The sequence below is a fragment of the Triturus cristatus genome, chromosome 1_2 (genome assembly GCF_964204655.1).
Source record: "Triturus cristatus chromosome 1_2, aTriCri1.1, whole genome shotgun sequence".
NCBI classification, from domain to species: Eukaryota; Metazoa; Chordata; class Amphibia; order Caudata; family Salamandridae; genus Triturus; species Triturus cristatus.
In genome coordinates, this window is record NC_140580.1 from 1,145,600,723 (window position 1) to 1,145,619,344 (window position 18,622).

At 49.7% G+C, this 18,622-nt stretch overlaps 1 protein-coding gene across 1 annotated transcript in view; it reads right to left on the reverse strand.

Annotated features, from left to right (window-relative positions):
• The window catches only part of BARHL1 (BarH like homeobox 1), a 39,835-nt gene extending 22,732 nt beyond the window's left edge, over positions 1-17,103 (reverse strand). Inside the window, exons 1-2 of the mRNA XM_085616348.1 lie at positions 14,898-17,103; positions 6,742-6,964 (exon numbers count right to left, since the gene is read on the reverse strand). Coding sequence (XP_085472474.1) covers positions 6,742-6,964; positions 14,898-15,363 — 689 coding nt within the window. The 5' untranslated portion in view covers positions 15,364-17,103. The remainder of the gene's footprint in view (positions 1-6,741; positions 6,965-14,897) is intronic.
• Between the last annotated feature and the right edge of the window lie 1,519 nt (positions 17,104-18,622).

An 18,622-nucleotide genomic window follows, 5' to 3' on the forward strand; every position in this document is an offset into this window, starting at 1 on the left:
ATGGAGTCACTGTGTTCTAGTCTCTTGTTCTTTGTTTGGGGTTGTGTGCCTTGGTAGGACGGGTTGTTGCACACTGACTCTTCTAGACTCTGGTTCCAGGCTCTTGTTCCAGACTCTGGTCTGGTTTCTTGGATGGAGTCACGGTGTTCTAGTCTCTTGTTTCGGGTTGTGTGCCTTGGTAGGACGCGTTGTTGCACACTAACTCTTTTAGACTCTGGTTCCAGGCTCTTTTTCCAAACTCTGATCTGTTTTCTGGGATGGAGTCACTGTGTTCTAGTCTCTTGTTTTGTGTTTTGGGTTGTGTGCCGTGGTAGGACGGGTTGTGGCACGCTGACTCTTCTAGACTCTGGTTCCAGACTCTGGATTCTGGGATGGAGTCACTGTGTTCTAGTCTCTTGTTCTGTGTTTTGGGTTGTGTGCCTTGGTAGGACGGGTTGTTGCACACTGACTCTTTTAGACGCTGGTTCCAGGCTCTTTTTCCAAACTCTGATCTGGTTTCTGGGATGGAGTCACTGTGTTCTAGTCTCTTGTTCTGTGTTTTGGGTTGTGCGCCTTGGTAGGACCCGTTGTTGCACAATAACTCTTTTAGACTCTGGTTCCAGACTCTGGTTTCTGGGATGGAGTCACTGTGTTCTAGTCTCTTGTTCTATGTTTGGGGTTGTGTGCCTTGGTAGGACGCGTTGTTGCACACTGACTCTTTTAGACTCTGGTTCCAGACTCTGGATTTTGGGATGGAGTCACTGTGTTCTAGTCTCTTGTTCTGTGTTTTGGGTTGTGTGCCTTGGTAGGACAGATTGTTGCACACTGACTCTTCTAGACTCTGGTTCCAGACTCTTGTTCCAGACTCTCGTCTGGTTTCTGGGATGGAGTCACTGTGTTCTAGTCTCTTGTTCTATGTTTGGGGTTGTGTGCCTTGGTAGGACGGGTTGTTGCACACTGACTCTTCTAGACTCTGGTTCCAGACTCTGGATTCTGGGATGGAGTCATTGTGTTCTAGTCTCTTGTTCTGTGTTTTGGGTTGTGTGCCTTGGTAGGACAGATTGTTGCACACTGACTCTTCTAGACTGTGGTTCCAGACTCTTGTTCCAGACTCTGTTCTGGTTTCTGGGATGGAGTCACTGTGTTCTAGTCTCTTGTTCTATGTTTGGGGTTGTGTGCCTTGGTAGGACGGGTTGTTGCACACTGACTCTTCTAGACTCTGGTTCCAGGACCTTGTTCCAGACTCTGGTCTGGTTTCTGGGATGGAGTCACTGTGTTCTAGTCTCTTGTTCTATGTTTGGGGTTGTGTGCCTTGGTAGGACGCGTTGTTGCACAGTAACTCTTCTAGACTCTGGTTCCAGACTCTGGTTTCTGGGATGGAGTCACTGTATTCCAGTCTCTTGCTTTGTGTTTTGGGTTGTGTGCCTTGGTAGGACGGGTTGTTGCACACTGATTCTTTTAGACTCTGGTTCCAGACTCTGGATTCTGGGATGGAGTCACTGTGTTCTAGTCTCTTGTTCTATGTTTTGGGTTGTGTGCCTTGGTAGGACGCGTTGTTGCACAATAACTCTTTTAGACTCTGGTTCCAGACTCTGGATTCTGGGATGGAGTCACTGTGTTCTAGTCTCTTGTTCTGTGTTTTGGGTTGTGTGCCTTGGTAGGACAGATTGTTGCACACTGACTCTTCTAGACTCTGGTTCCAGGATCTTGTTCCAGACTCTGGTCTGGTTTCTGGGATGGAGTCACTGTGTTCTAGTCTCTTGTTCTATGTTTGGGGTTGTGTGCCTTGGTAGGACGCGTTGTTGCACACTGACTCTTCTAGACTCTGGTTCCAGACTCTGGATTCTGGGATGGAGTCACTGTGTTGTAGTCTCTTGTTCTGTGTTTTGGGTTGTGTGCCTTGGTAGGACAGATTGTTGCACACTGACTCTACTAGACTCTGGTTCCAGACTCTTGTTCCAGACTCTGGTCTGGTTTCTGGGATGGAGTCACTGTGTTCTAGTCTCTTGTTCTATGTTTGGGGTTGTGTGCCTTGGTAGGACGGGTTGTTGCACACTGACTCTTCTAGACTCTGGTTCCAGGATCTTGTTCCAGACTCTGGTCTGGTTTCTGGGATGGAGTCACTGTGTTCTAGTCTCTTGTTCTATGTTTGGGGTTGTGTGCCTTGGTAGGACGGGTTGTTGCACACTGACTCTTCTAGACTCTCGTTCCAGGCTCATTTTCCAAACTCTGATCTGGTTTCTGGGATGGAGTCACTGTGTTCTAGTCTCTTGTTTTGTGTTTTGGGTTGTGTGCCTTGGTAGGACGCGTTGTTGCACAATAACTCTTTTAGACTCTGGTTCCAGACTCTGGTTTCTGGGATGGAGTCACTGTATTCCAGTCTCTTGCTTTGTGTTTTGGGTTGTGTGCCTTGGTAGGACGGGTTGTTGCACACTGATTCTTTTAGACTCTGGATTCTGGGATGGAGTCACTGTGTTCTAGTCTCTTGTTCTGTGTTTTGGGTTGTGTGCCTTGGTAGGACAGATTGTTGCACACTGACTCTTCTAGACTCTGGTTCCAGACTCTTGTTCCAGACTCTCGTCTGGTTTCTGGGATGGAGTCACTCTGTTCTAGTCTCTTGTTCTATGTTTGGGTTGTGTGCCTTGGTAGGACGGGTTGATGCACACTGACTTTTCTAGACTCTGGTTCCAGGATCTTGTTCCAGACTCCTGGTTTCTGGGATGGAGTCACTGTGTTCTAGTCTCTTGTTCTATGTTTGGGGTTGTGTGCCTTGGTAGGACGCGTTGTTGCACACTGACTCTTCTAGACTCTGGTTCCAGACTCTGGGATGGAGGCACTGTGTTGTAGTCTCTTGTTCTGTGTTTTGGGTTGTGTGCCTTGGTAGGACAGATTGTTGCACACTGACTCTACTAGACTCTGGTTCCAGACTCTTGTTCCAGACTCTGGTCTGGTTTCTGGGATGGAGTCACTGTGTTCTAGTCTCTTGTTCTATGTTTGGGGTTGTGTGCCTTGGTAGGACGGGTTGTTGCACACTGACTCTTCTAGACTCTGGTTCCAGGATCTTGTTCCAGACTCTGGTCTGGTTTCTGGGATGGAGTCACTGTGTTCTAGTCTCTTGTTCTATGTTTGGGGTTGTGTGCCTTGGTAGGACGGGTTGTTGCACACTGACTCTTCTAGACTCTGGTTCCAGGATCTTGTTCCAGACTCTGGTCTGGTTTCTGGGATGGAGTCACTGTGTTCTAGTCTCTTGTTCTGTGTTTGGGGTTGTGTGCCTTGGTAGGACAGATTGTTGCACACTGACTCTTCTAGACTCTGGTTCCAGGATCTTGTTCCAGACTCTGGTCTGGTTTCTGGGATGGAGTCACTGTGTTCTAGTCTCTTGTTCTATGTTTGGGGTTGTGTGCCTTGGTAGGACGGGTTGTTGCACACTGACTCTTCTTGACTCTGGTTCCAGGCTCTTGTTCCAGACTCTGGTCTGGTTTCTGGGATGGAGTCACTGTGTTCTAGTCTCTTGTTCTATGTTTGGGGTTGTGTGCCTTGGTAGGACGGGTTGTACTGACTCTTCTAGACTCTGGTTCCAGGCTCTTGTTCCAGACTCTGGTCTGGTTTCTGGGATGGAGTCACTGTGTTCTAGTCTCTTGTTCTATGTTTGGGGTTGTGTGCCTTGGTAGGACGGGTTGTTGCACACTAACTCTTTTAGACTCTGGTTCCAGACTCTGGTTTCTGGGATGGAGTCACTGTGTTCTAGTCTCTTGTTCTGTGTTTTAGGTTGTGTGTCGTGGTAGGACGGGTTGTTGCACACAGACTCTGGTTCCAGACTCTGGTTCCAGACTCTGGTTCCAGACTCTGGTTCCAGACTCTGGTTCCAGACTCTGGTTTCTGGGATGGAGTCACTGTGTTCTAGTCTCTTGTTTTATGTTTGGGGTTGTGTGCCTTGGTAGGACGGGTTGTACTGACTCTTGTAGACTCTGGTTCCAGGCTCTTGTTCCAGACTCTGGTCTGGTTTCTGGGATGGAGTCACTGTGTTCTAGCCTCTTGTTTTGGGTTTTGGGTTGTGTGCCTTGGTAGGACGCGTTGTTGCACACTAACTGTTCTAGACTCAGGTTCTAGGTCCCAGCTCCGCCCCATATGAGTAGAATATCCCTTTAGAGGCATTATTCGGTCTTCCCCTGAAATGCAAGAGGCATTGAAGGATATTAATGACGAGGTCTAAGGACAGAAAGACCCCCAGAGGGATCAGCTCTGTTATCAGCTGTGGTTCTAGCGCTCACCCGTGGCACCGGTTCCATCCGGTCCAGTTTCCTCTCTGGCGCTCTCTGCGTATCTCTGGTTCTGAGCTTTAAGTCCAGCTTTCGTTCTGGGCCCAGTTCACGAGCAGGGCGTGCCAGGTTCGAGGTTCTGGACTCAGCCTCACCCCCTCGTGCTCTCCTTGTGTTCGCTCTTTGATGTAGATTCGGCTCTGGCGCTGGACCATAGCGCTTGGTCTCTCCCGCAGCACTGGCACCAGCTCGTGGCGCTGCACCGGCCCTTTGGGCTTCCGCCAGCTCACCGTGTCCACTTACCTTCTTGCCCTCAGCCCCGTTCCTGCTCTGGGCTGTCGTTCTGAGCTCTTGACTTGAGTTTGTTCTTACTGTTCTAGGTCTCAAGTAGGGCTGCACTAGTACTGCTTCGCTTGGTGTAAGAGAGGTCGAAAGATGCCACCAGCTCCCTGGTCATGTTCCTGCTAAGCCTGGCTGTGGTTCTAGGTCTAATCTGTGGTTCTGGTACCAGGTCTTGACCTGTGTGTCATTGAGGCTGAGAGATGCTCCAGGGCCATCCTGTCCTGTTTCACTCCTGCCCCCTCCCTGTGGTTCTAGGCTGCGGTTCTAGGTCTCACCTGCGGTTCTAGGTCTCACCTGCGGTTCTGGTACCAGCTCTTGATCTGTGCGCAAGGGATGCGACTTTCTCAATCCTGTCCCGTTTCACTCGTGTCGCCCGTCCCCCCTCATGGTTCTAGGCTGTGGTTCTATGTCTCACCTGCGGTTCTGGTACCGGGTCTTGATCTATGTGTCCGTTTACTTAGAGATGCTCCTAGGGCCATCCTGTCCTGTTTCCCCCCTGCACCCTCCCTGTGGTTCTAGGCTGCGGTTCTAGGTCTCACATGCGGTTCTGGTACCAGGTCTTGACCTGTGTGTCCGTGAAGCTGACAGGTGCTCCTAGCCATCCTGTTCCAGCCCTGCCCCCTCCCTGTGGTTCTAGGCTGCGGTTCTAGGTCTCACCTGCGGTTCTGGTACCGGGTCTTGATCTGAGTGTCCGTGAAGCTGACAGATGATCATAGCCATCCTGTTTCACCCCTGCACCCGACCTGTGGTTCTAGACTGCGGTTCTAGGCCTCACCTGCGGTTCTAGGTCTCACCAGCGGTTCTGGTACCGTGTCTTGATCCATGTGTCCGTGAAGCTGACCGATGCTCCTAGCCAAGAGCGGAAGGAGACGGACCACGGAAGACTTTCTCGAAAAATCACCCGATATTATGAGGTCCCCGTTTTAACTACACAGACTACACTACCTCTTAGAAAATAAACTCCAGGAAGTTCCTTATTCCTTGGATATCCAGCTAGAGGGGCCGTCATTAGCAACTCTGTTAGCCTGATACCGGGTTGGTATAGCAAGCAACATTCTTACGGGTCCGATCAATTTCATACAGACACATCGCTCGCCTATTCTAAAAAGTCTTGGCTCAGATACTAATTTGCTTTACCGACGTTTCTTGCATTCGTGATTTACAAAGATATTCGTACTCTTTTTGAAGTCAAGCTTAGATTCGAGGCTTTTGACTAAAAACGCTGGTTCCTATACCAACAGTTGTCAATATTTGAATATACGCAAAGCGCCCTCACCACATGATGTCGGATATGAAACGATGTTTTGTATGTGTTGTTATTTGAAAGACCTATCGAACACGCCCTGAAGAAGGAGCCTGTATTGGATATATAGGATCTCCGAAACGCGCGTTGGCGCTGGTCTTGTGTAATTACTGTTGTTCTATTGTTATGTACATTGTTTTTTCTTATTTTATTTTTGTTAATTGTAAATGTGTAGTCAATTGTGCCATATTGGCAGTCTGTTCAATATAAGTATGGTGTGGGCTGTTCTAGACAGGCTGTAAATGGTTTTTTATGATTGAAAAATAATATGCACTATATGTATCAATATATATATAAAAAAATATTTGTATAGGTTTTCTATAAAAAAAGAGGAAAAAAACAAACAAATAAATGAATTGATATGATCTTAATACACTGTTGACTGTGGGTTCTATATTATTATATGGACATATTGCCTAATTTCTTAATAGATAGGTGTAGGAAGTTCTGTTGTAGTTTATAGGTTTTCTCCCTGTACCTTCCTCACACATGTGAAATAGTCAGGGTCCCTCTACTGTTGTTTATCGATGCTCCTAGCCACCCTGTTTCCACCCTGCCCCCTCCCTGTGGTTCTAGGCTTCGGTTCTAGGCCTCACCTGCGGTTCTAGGTCTCACCTGCGGTTCTGGTACCAGGTCTTGACCTGTGTGTCCGTCAGGTTGAGGGATGCCGCCAGCTCCATCCTGTCCTGTCTCCCCCCTGCCCCCTCCCTGTGGTTCTAGGCTGCGGTTCTAGGCCTCACCTGCGGTTCTGGTACCGGGTCTTGACCTGTGTGTCCGTGAAGCTGACAGATGCTCCTAGCCACCCTGTTTCAGCCCTGCCCCCTCCCTGTGGTTCTAGGCAGCGGTTCTAGGTCTCACCTGCGGTTCTGGTACCAGGTCTTGACCTGTGTGTCCGTCAGGTTGAGGGATGCCGCCAGCTCCATCCTGTCCTGCACGCTCAGGTACTTCTGCCTCTCGAAGCTCCTCTCCAGCTGGGCCAGCTGATGGTCGGTGAAAGCGGTGCGGGCCTTACGTGGCTTCTTCAGCCGCACCGGGGGGCTGTCCCTGGAGCTGGAGATCTCGCGGTCCCCCTCCTCCTTCACTGCAAAGACAAGGGGCGGCAAGTCAGAGCGTGTCGAGGGGCAGGGGAGATGGGATAGAGGTAAACTGATCAAAGAAAATTAAAACAAACGAATGGGAAAGACAATCTAAAAAATAAATAAAGTGGGGATACATTTAAAAACAAAGAATGTAGAAGAATCCAAAGGGAACAGGGAATGAAGTAAAAAGGGAAACGAAAGCGCAGCGTAAAAAAGATGAAAGGAGTAAAAAGGCCGAAAGGAAGAGAAGGAAAATACAAGAGCATAAACACGAAAAAAATTGTGGGAAACTGGAAAAATAGATGAAGAAAAAAAATTAGAAGAAAGTAAGCACAAAAAATAATTGTTAGAAACTCGGAAAATAGATGAAGAAAATCGAAAAGTAGAAGCAAGATAGAGAGCGGAAGAGATAAAGCGAGAACACGGACGGTGAAAGAGAGCGGAACAGGAGTAAGGAAAAGAAAGGTGGAAACAAACACCGAGAGATATTAAAAGGTAGTAGAAAATAAAAAACATGAAGAGAAGAAAAACGAAAGCAGAGAAAGGGGAAATGTAAGGAGAGGGGAGGATGAAAGAGAAAGAACATAATGGGAAAGAGAAAGCACAACGAGAAAACAAACACTACCAGACACCAGAAGACTCCGAGAAATACTTAGAAAACACAAAGAGGAAAAACTCGCGAGAAAAATACAAAGGAAATAGTTATAAAAACAACGACAAAGAAAGGCGGACTATAAACAATTTAAACGTGGAGAGGAAATACGATCTGAAAGAAATACGTATTAAACAACGAAAAGTGAAAGTAAACTGGGGAAGAACAAGAGAAGGGAGACAGTGGAACAGAAAGATAAAAAGACTGACGGAAATAATTATAAATCACGGAAAGGGAAGAGTAGACGGATAGGAATCAATATTGAAAAGCAGTAAAAAAATTAAAGTGAACAAAAAAAGATGACAAATACAGACAAAAAAAAGATTGACACGGCTAGAAGGAAGAAAGGAATCCCATGTGACATCTGTAATCAGAGAAATGAAACGAACGAAGTACGAAAACAAAAAACGTGAATCGTGTGACAGCAAACGGTGCGTCCGAGTGTTCGTGCACGCGTGGCTGCCGGTGAGAATTCACCCGCAGTGGGGCTCGCGACTCCGAGTCCGCATAGGCCAGGTGTCATTCTTAACAGTAGTGCCTCGATCAGCACCAAAGTGGCCTCTTGGCGCCGAGCCCAAAGGAGGAGGCTAAGGCATCGGCGTCTCACCGCCGGAAAAGGAACGTTTTAAACCATTGCGTCCCTGGGTGAAACTCACTGAATCCGAGATGCGGGTCTGTCCCTCACTCACTGAGTGTAAAACTACCGGAAATACTTTTTGCGCCACCAGGCGCGAGGGTTCGTAAATGAGTTTGTTTGTAAGACGCTGAGTCTCCCGTCTTCTTGTCTGGCTATCTGGCCATCACACGCTGCCACATTGTCTAAAGTACATACCTCCTCGGTCACCCTAGCTGTTTTATGTGATGCGTCCGGTGTCGCAGCGCTGCAGTCCTTGTGTGACACGACACGTCCGGTATACACGTCCTGCCTCCCATGTACACAGATGACATCTTTTATGTGACAGCTGAAGCCCCAAAGAACCCCCCTGCGCCCCAGTATCTTCCGATGGTGCACACGTCTACCCATGACTCTCTTTCAGGGCGTGTGTGTCACGCACAGAGACGCGTGAGTCACGGCCTATACACGCGTGGAGTGTCACCACACAGACAATTGATTTCAAACGAATATTGTCAGCCTGTGAATTACGGCTAGTAATCTTTAATAAACGCAGAGTTCCATAAACCCGACTGGCCTCGGCGCTGTGGTGACCCGGAAGTGCCAGGCCCCGGCTAGTGGGGTCACTCAGTGGCACAAGAAACCCGAGTTGAAACTAATGTGCACCGTGGGGTAACTAGATGTGTGTATCGCGCTGGAGAGGGGTGTGTATAGTTGTGTGTGTATGTGGCGGAATCACACCTCTCTCTCTGAGTATGTGTATATGTGCCTGTTTGTGACTGCGTGTAGTAGGTGGGTGCCTATTTCTGTATGCGTAAGTCTGTGTCTCTGTGTTGATTTTGTGTGTCTGTATGTCTGCAGTTGTCTATGTTTGTCCATATGTGAGTGTCTGTGTGTGCGCGCCTTTGTGTGTGTCTGAATGTCTGTGTGTAGGTGTCTGTATGTATCAACAGTGTGGCTGTGTGTGCCTGTACTTGAATTTCCGTATGTAAGCGTGTGTGTGGTGTGTGCATGTGTCTCTGTGTCCGTATATGTGTGCATGTGTGTGCGCGTCTCTCTATGTGTCTTTATTCGTGTGTGTGTTTGTGCGTGCACACGCGCGTCTATGTATGTCTCCGTGTGTTCGTTCGCCTCTGTCTTCGATGTGTGTGCTCGCCTGTGTGTGCAGGTGTGCTGTGTGTTTATGTGTTTGCACTAGACTTCCTGTGTGTATGCGCGTGCCCCTGCTATGTAGGTATATTATGTAGGTATATGTGTCTCTGGTGGTATATGAATGCGTGTGTTTGTGCGCCTGTGCGCGCGTGTTTATACGTGTCCGTGTGTGGCTGCTTCTGTGCGTGCATAGTTGTATCACACACCTTTGTAACGCACACTCCTGATTATAAAGCGGTTCGGTTCGTTTGTGTGGGTGTATATGTGTCTGTGTAGTGTCGGTGTGGGTGCCTGTCTCTTTGTGTGCACCGCTGTATCTCTCACTCTCTGTACACCACACTCCTGATTATAAAGCGGTTAATCTGTTTCAGTGTATGTGTGTGTGTTTGTGTGCGCGTCTATGTGTATGTGTCGGTGTGTATAACAATGTGTGAGGTGCGTTTGTGTGTCTGTCTCGGTGCGTCGAGCAGAGTTGTCTCACGCACTCTTTGTACACCGCACTCCTGAATATAAAGGGGTTACTTTGTGTCTGCGCCTGTTTATAGTGTCGGTGTGTGTGGCACTGTGTGTGTGCCCGTGTGTGTGTGCACAGTTGTATCACACACTCTGTGACTATAAGCGGTAACTGCCGCAGACCCGGCCTCTGAAGGGGTTTATAGCGGTTTATGGCGGATTCAGCTGAGCCCAGGCAAACTCTGGTGTGGGAAAGGTGGGGGCGACTGTCTTTGGGGGGGAGGGGGAGTCTGCTTTCTCTCTTTGGGGGACAATAATCCCCTTAATTGAGCCACCGGGGAACTCACTCCAGCTTCAAGCCCAGAAAATTACGGCCCAGTTAGAGACCAAACCCCCGCCCAGCACCCCCCCCACTCCCTCTACTCAGATCTCATCACCCCCTACGCATCGCCCCCCGCCCAATCAGTATGCTTTGATTTTACGATTTCACCAGGCGCTCGAGTAGGGCACTTTCTTTTCCCCAAACACAAGCTCCTTATAGCGCTTCGATGAGCAGAGCGCCTTTAAGGCGCATTATTCCCGATCTTCGTATTGGGCACACTTGAGTGAAGTTTTACGAGGTGATTATTGCAAAGGGGGGCGGGCGGTTGCAGGGACGTAATGCCCGAATCCAAGATTTTACAGCGCTTCATGGAACCGGTTTTAATAGAGATTGTAGAAGTTTATATTGACTGACGTGTTTGTAGAATTCTGCCATCCGACCCCAAAACAGCCCGAGCCAGCAGCCCTTTAGGAACTCATCTCTGCACCCCTCCCCAGGCGCCCTATAAAGCTCTTCTCTCGGAGGACGGCGCATGTTTCGTGTAACCCCGCCCTTGGGACACGCTTGCATGTGCAGGCGCAGAGGGCGCCGAGAGTCACCCCGAGGGCACCTTGGGGATACCAGAGAGCGGGCCCGGGGTGCCCAGCCGCAGCATGTTTTTAAAGCCCCTTATACCCGTGCCCCTTAATAATTGTCATCCATGACTTTTTTTTGTTCTCCTTTGAAAACTAATCTGTTTCTGATAACATTTCTCTAGGCCAGCCAGACCCCCCCTCTCCCCTCCATCGGAAAGGGTTATTATTACATAGAAGGCGCCTTACGAACGTCTTCAAGGAGCTATGTCCCGCGGCGCCTCCCGCGGTGCCACGTGCTCCGCTCATTGTAAAGCTCTTCTTGTGTCTCATGTTTTCCTGCTGACACTTTTTCATCCGAAACTTTGCAGTCCAGGAACAGATTTTCCAAGTTCCATGGCTGAAGTCATGTCCAGGTTAGGAATGATCATTTGAGTACAGCAAAGAATCCTTTTTCCAACTCATTTATTTATTATTATTAATATTATTGTGGTGGAGTTGTGAATATTGCTTATCATTTTCAGAATTATAATTGGAATAAATTTAAAGTGAATGTGGCTGGGACAGGCTTTCCTACACTTTTTATTCCGTTTTTCTTTTTAAGTGAATCTGACTGTTCATCGCTCTGTTATCGGGGCTGTTATCATTAAGACATGAGAGTGTTCGCGAAGCCCTTATAGCCGCTTATAGCACTAATGTTTGCGACTGTCTTCATCTTCATGTATAGCGCCATGAGGCCTGTGCATGTTTCCGCGCGTGCGCGCACTCTGTAGTACCGTTTCATTTCTCATTGAAATACCTTTTACTTTACTCCTCCTTGGTAATTCTGATTGTAGCCCCGCGTTTCCCCCCCGTCCTCACCCGGAGACGCTTTAATATCAGCGAAAAAATGTGGAAAAGTTAAAGACGTCATTCCTTGATTTCTGTGACCCGCACGGGAGGGGCCGAGCCCTCCGGCTTACAGAAGGCAAACAGTGTTACGAACACGAATTTAAGTAAATCCCAAATATTTATGATAAAGGAATACGCCGAGCCGAACTTCGTTTAATAAAAGGTTCGGTGTGGTCGTAACTTTTCGTCATTTACTTTTCCTGGGTGGGTAAGATATTGGATATATATATATATATATATATATATATACACACATGCATACAAACACACACATATAAGTTGTTGTTATATATATATATATACACACACACATATATAACAACGTATATGTGTGTGTGTACACACACATATATATATATATATACACACACAAGCACACACACGCGCACAGACACAAACATAATGTCCTTTCAGGTTTAGAGTGTGGCATAAATTATGCAGAAGAGTAGTGGGGAGCCCTGGGTACTTCCTGGGTTTCCGGTTGAGGGCTGCTCACATCTATAGTGTAGGTGTTGGTAATGGTGTAGGGCGCTCCATTTTACAGAGCTGCCCTCCGCTTGAAGCATGGAAACTAGCCAGAGTTCTCTACTTTTTTTTGCATAATTGATGCGGCAGGCTCAGTTTGAAAGTACATTGTGTCTGTGCGCATATCTATCCATCCACACACACACACACACACACACACACTTTTTTTTAACGGGTGCTATGGGGATTCCCAGTTTAAAAAATAAATACATCTCAATTGCACCCAAAGATGATGCAGTCTTTACTGTGCATAATTTCACATATAGCGACCACAGAAACATCAGCGCTGATGTGACAGAATGGGGGTGCGGGATGATAAAGCCGAGGACATACACAACGGGGGGGGGGGGGGAGCTTTCTAGCTTTCAGACTAGCTGCTCTTATTCCCGGTTTCGACGAAGGACACCAAACCCGTAGTTCTGCGAACTGCCTTTCTCTCTCCCAGCGCCTGTAATTGTAAATGTGCAAGACGTGTAAGTCTATAAGAACCGACGCACCGGTATTAAATGACCTCTCCTCCTCCCGTAGCATGAACCTCACCGGGTCACAGACTTCACCCTTGAGAAGCTGCCAGTGTAAACCAATAAACATAACCCTGTCCGTCGCAGGATGCGCCAGGGATGCGCCGTATTCAATATTTAAGAACATGCACAAAGAAGCCGCACTGAGGAAATCGAGAGTGGGAGCCGTGGAGCAACATGTCTGGGTCTTGGGGTGTATTCACCCGTGGGGGTCTCGAGCGCAGGGTACTCGAGGACCCACACACGGGATAGATTTTATGGTCACATCGACGCCCGAGCGCCTGGAAGAGAAGGGCCTCCTGAAAGCACTTTGTCCGCTCTTGTCGGAAAGAGCAGCGCTTGGATAATTCATTAAGGCATTAATTATTCTTTTCCGCTCTTCCTTTATGTCCTGAGTGTTGGAATAAGAGGCCGAGAGGGGATGGACTCTAAACAAAAGTCCAGGAGGGGGCCTGAGGCGTTTGGGGGGGGGGGGCAGGAGGTGTCTCTGTCCGACGCCTACTTTGTTCTTAGGCAGAAAAAAAGATCGTCAATGAAACAGAGTCTTGGAAGCGTCACCCGATCCGCCGGGCATTGTCCGGGTTTTATGGTTCCCGGGCAGGCTTTAATTGTTAAAAATACCATTATTTACTGCAAGGTGCACTCGGAAGCAGAACTCGGGGCTGCTTCTAGCCGACCAATCCCGAGCCGTCTTCCGGTTTTATAAATAGCTCACCTTTGACTACATTCAGGGAATAGGCGCTCGCCCTGAGACGTCTTATGTAGGTCTGAGAATCCCGACTATACATCACCGTGCCGCCTCAGGAGCGAAGGAAACTGCTGGAAGTAATTCAAATTATGAAACGCATCCCACTGCGGCTGCAGATCCTGAGATCTCGCCTCGCGTGCTACATTATAATGTTAAGCACCTGTATCTTTACACCCTGTGCACGTGCATGAAGACACGAGGCACCTTTTCACTGTAGTGCTCACCCCAGAGAGCACGCGACCTCCTGGCCCGCGGCTGCAGGGGCTCTTCTTAACCAGACTTTTCCTGCATTCCTTTCTTAGTTTACGAGATGGCGGGAAGTGTTCACTTAAACCGTCTTCTACAGCCACCTCTGACAGGAAGCTAACTATCACAGACAGGGACAGCGCCGAGATGCCGAACAACTGCGCCACTGCCCCTCTGCTTCTGTGTGAGGGCCTGCTAGCGTCAGAAACCAAGCCTCAGATTGTTTTAAAGATCAAACAACTTGATATTTGTTTTTGTACCGTTGCTTGTGCATTTTTCAGCATTGTGGTTTATATTCCGGGCTTTGCGTTCTATTAAAGCGCTTTTGCAAAGAACTGAGCCTCTAGCCGCTGGCACCCCTTTTCCGCTTTGCAAACCATACGGCATCCAGGGGACCCTGTTGTAATGTAAAAAAGAAAAAAAACTACACCGAGGAGGCCGTTCATTTGTCGAGGTCACTGGCACCTCCGTGCCAGGATCACAACGCGCTATTCTCTAAAGGGAGAGGAGCCGGGAATTTAAGGGCCCCAGTGCAGCCGCATCAACCCGGCGGGATTTGGGTAATACTGAAATCAGGTATGCAGGCGCCAAGAGGCTGTCCAGTTTGTGATGAGCGCTAGATTACTGTTAATAATTACAGCAGTAGTAGTATTGGTAAACGTGGAATCTTTACTAATCGAGACGGCGGTGCTGGTGTCTTTATTTTACTTAATTGTTTCCTCCTGTCACCGGATGTGGAGCTGTGTAGAACGATTCCCTCCGGGCTACAACTTGGACAATTCTCTCGCCTCATCGCTGCACCCCGAGTAGCTCTGATTTCGGGCCCCCCACTTCTATACACACTCCCCTATGTACCCCTAAGGAGCCCATTCCCCCACCCCAATACCTCTCACCTGGAAGCTGTTATTGAGACGAAGAGTCCAGCTCCGCACCCCTTGACCTCGGACCCACCCATCCTCCAACCCCTTACCCCTGAACTCAGGACGCGCCCCGTCTCCTCCACACTTCTGTACCTACCTCACTTACGTACTCCATGTAGGACAAGGCGCTGCCCTCTACCGTATTCTAGGTACCTCTCACCTCTGTACTCTGAGGGGGGCGAACCTCTTCCCCTCTGTACCTCTCCACCTCTCTACTCCGAGTAGGACAAGGAGTCCCACCTTCCCTTCCTCTGTACCCCCTTCACTCCGGGTAGGACGAGGAGCCCTCGCCCCCCAGCCACCAGCTCTACCCTCCTCACCTCTGTACTCGGAGTCGGACGATGCGTTGCTCCCCCCTCTCTCCAGCTTCTCTCTGAAGTCCTCGACCCCCCTGCTGACCAGGCACCGGCCCGGCTCCTGGGCAGGCTGCCCGTTGCTGGAGTAGGGGGCGCAGGCAGCTAGGGGCTTGCAGTCCGCCAGAATGTCCCTGATGAGGAAAGACGAGGTGGTAATTGTCCTGGACTGAGAGGGGGCAGACAGGGGGGCCCCTCCGGGGGCCATTGGACAGTCCATGCCAAGAGCGCTGCCGTGCCGGGGACCCCCCGCCTCCATGCACTCCCTTCCCGGTGAGGAGGAGGGCGAACACCCACTAGTTCCTTCTGAGTCGGGGCTCAGCTCCAGGGGGGACCTGCACTCCCCCATCAGTGTGTCCCCCTTGCCCCCAGCTGGGCTCCCGGGCCTGTGGGACAGAATAGAGTCAATGCCGAAGCCGGTGCCCCCTTCCATGCTGCTGCCGTGTCAGGGGGTCATTTGGCCCACGAAACCTTGTAGGGTGTGTGTGGCAGGGCTAAGAATCCGTGCCAGTGTCCTTCATGGCACAGGGCGGACCTTCCCGCAGAGTCACACTCGAAGCTGAAGGCCCAGTCACTCCAGGACCAAGAAAGACGTTGTGCTGGGGCCCGAGGGACGGCGGGCGTCCACGGGGTACAGGGGGGTGGTGTCCTTACAGCCCTTTGGGTGGCTTTGCTGTCAGGACTCTGGGCTGGGGGCGTACAGCCAACCCCTGGGGCCTGTCCCTGTCCCGAGCAACAGAGGCAGGGGCGAGGCCTGGGCGCCTCCCTGGAGCCGGTGATACCACTGAGAGGCAACTTGGACGAGGTGATGCAGAACCTTTCCAGAGAGGAAGAAGCGAGCTGAGCTGGAACACGTCCAGGGGCCAGAACTTCTCCAGAAGTGAGCGCCACGCGAACTGGGGTATAACTTGTCCAGGAGTGAGAACCACGCGAACTGGGTTAGAACTAGCCGATGTAGATTGGACCGACCAGGTGCAACTCCCGCCCGGCTAGAACCGGCCCAGAGGTCAGAGCCGGGTGGCGAGAGGCGCACCCAGGCTGTGCCTGAGATCAGACGAGTCCCAGAACCGCTTGCAGAGGGCACCGGGCTTTCCTAGATGGCTTTGTCACAGCAGTAAAAGGTAGGTCAGAACCGGGTCAGTGGTCTAACTGATATAAACTTCAGATGAGTTTAGCGCCAGCGTGCGGTGCCAGCTTCCTGAAGGGAATTCAGGGCTGCGTGTGCGTTGAAAGTGGACCCCTGCCCGGTGGATCAGAAGTGGCCAGTGCGCTAGAACCGGCCTGGACTAGTGGTCAGACGAGAGCTGGGGTTTCTGGCTTGTTTCCGCGTCTGCTCCGGCTCAGCACCCTTTGTGGCTCAACACTTCCTGTTGCACAGCACCCTGCTCCGTACCTCGTGAGGGCCAAGTCCTGGACAGCACCGTATATCAGAGCCTCGTGTGGCTCAGTACCGTAGTGAGCTCCTTTAGTTCCTGAGAACCACGGAAAGCTCCTTCTGTGGCTCAGCACCCAGGAGAGCTCCTTCTGTGGCTCAGCTCACTGGGGAGTTCCATCTGTGGTTCAGCACCCTGGAGAGTTCCTTCTGTGGCTTAGAACCATCGCTGGTCAGCACCCGTAGAGCACCCTCTCTGGTCAGCGCCCTAGAGAGCTCCTTCCGTGGCTTTGCACCCTAGAGAACTCCTTCTGCTGCTCAGCACTATGCAGAGCTCCTATGCAGCTCAGCGCCTTTTGTGATCAGCACCCTGGAGAGCTCCCTCTGTGGTCCACAAACTGGAGAACTCCTTTAGTGATCAGCAACCTGGAGAGATCCTTCTGTGGCTCAGTGCCCTGGAGAGTTCCTTTGCGGTTCAGCACCCTCTGTGATCAGAACCCTGGACAGCTCCCGCTGTGGTCAGCACCCTGGAGAGTTCCTTTGCGGTTCAGCACCCTCTGTGGTCAGCACCCTGGACAGCTCCCTCTGTGGTCGGCACCCCGGAGAGTTTTTTTTGCGGCTCAGCACCCTTTGTAATCCCCACCTTGGGGTGTTCTTCCGTTGTCTCAGCACCTTGAAGAGCTGTCAGGGTACACCCCCTTTGTATCAGCACCCTCTGTGTCTCAGCAGCACCCTGAACAGCGCGTACCCCCACTCCTCGTGCGCCTAGAAGGCCCCGCAGCTCCCAACCCTCGAGGTGACACCGCCCTCTCTTCTTCTCACGTACACTGAACTTCGGGCACTTTAGCTCTGCTTTTTAAGACGCCGGGACACGTGCCTGCTCGTCAGGCGCTCTGATTGGCTGCCGGGCTCCTTTCTCTTGCCTGCCGTCGTCACTGTCTGGAAGAGGACCCGTATGAGCGATTAAAAGAGAGTGAATTAATTACCGCGCCCCGCCCCCTCGTTACCGCCCCCAGCCTGGTGCCTCCGCTCAGTTAGAGGGAGCCTTAACGGAGTTATTACCGCGGGGGCCAGGTGAGGCGCTTGAACCCTACTTCCTCTCTCTGTCCCCGGTGGGGGCCGCCCTGGCCCCTCTCCTGTCGGGTACAGAGTCGGCCTGAACGGCCGCCTCAAGCACCAATTATGTAGTAGGAGCGCGTGCGTCTATGAGAGGTAAAGGTGTGTGCTGCGTGCACATACGTATATTAATCTGTCTCTTTACATGTATGTATGTTCAGGCACACACACATTACAATAAATAAGGCACAATAATACTTTATTTACAGGATCTGAACGAATTAACGTACTATTAGACATGTATTGATACAGTGCACACGTCAAATTCTGCTTCATTGCCACAGCGCGAAACTTACAGGAGAAAAACTCTTTCCTCGCTCACACTTTGTAAATTACAACGACAGGAACACGTTAAAAAGAATGTTCAATGTTCTTTCCCGGCGGCTCAAATTTCAAATGTAACCCCTTGCATCCTTGTTTTAACTAAATACCTTTAAAAAACAAATACATATTAAAATGGCTTTGGTATGCAATATTTATGCAGCTACGCAGAGTATAATATGATATTTGTTTATAATGTTAAGGGAGGGGGGGGCTAACCTGCTCTCCTCCAAGCTTTGACTCTTGTTAATTACAGCCTCCCTCCACACGCAGCAGCGGTAATAAATAACATATTACACTCGGCATATCTGCAGATAGATATACATTTATATATAACCATATGCATACAAGAAGAGATACACGGGCACAATTAAAACAGACACAAACCTGTACAGAAGTGTATATTAAAATGCACCCACATGAACAGGTGCAATATGTCTACATCAGCCTGTAACCAGCAGGGCTCACACAGCACACACAGGTGTGGGAACAAAAAACACACAGGCCCACACATGGCAACATACAACGTTCGGCACACAGTACAAACAAGGAATCCATAGTGAATTGTACATGGATTGATAGATAGATAGATCGATCGATAGCTAGATACATAGCTAGATAGGTAGCTAGATAGCTAGATAGATAGCTGGATAGATAGACAGATAGATAGACAGATAGATAGACAGATAGATAGACAGATAGATAGACAGATAGACAGATAGATAGATGGATAGATAGATAGATAGATAGATAGATAGATAGATAGATGGATAGATGGATGATCTATCCATCTATCTCTCGATCGCATAGATAGATAGATAGATAGATAGATAGATAGATAGATAGATAGATAGATAGATAGACTGACTGACTGACTCACTCT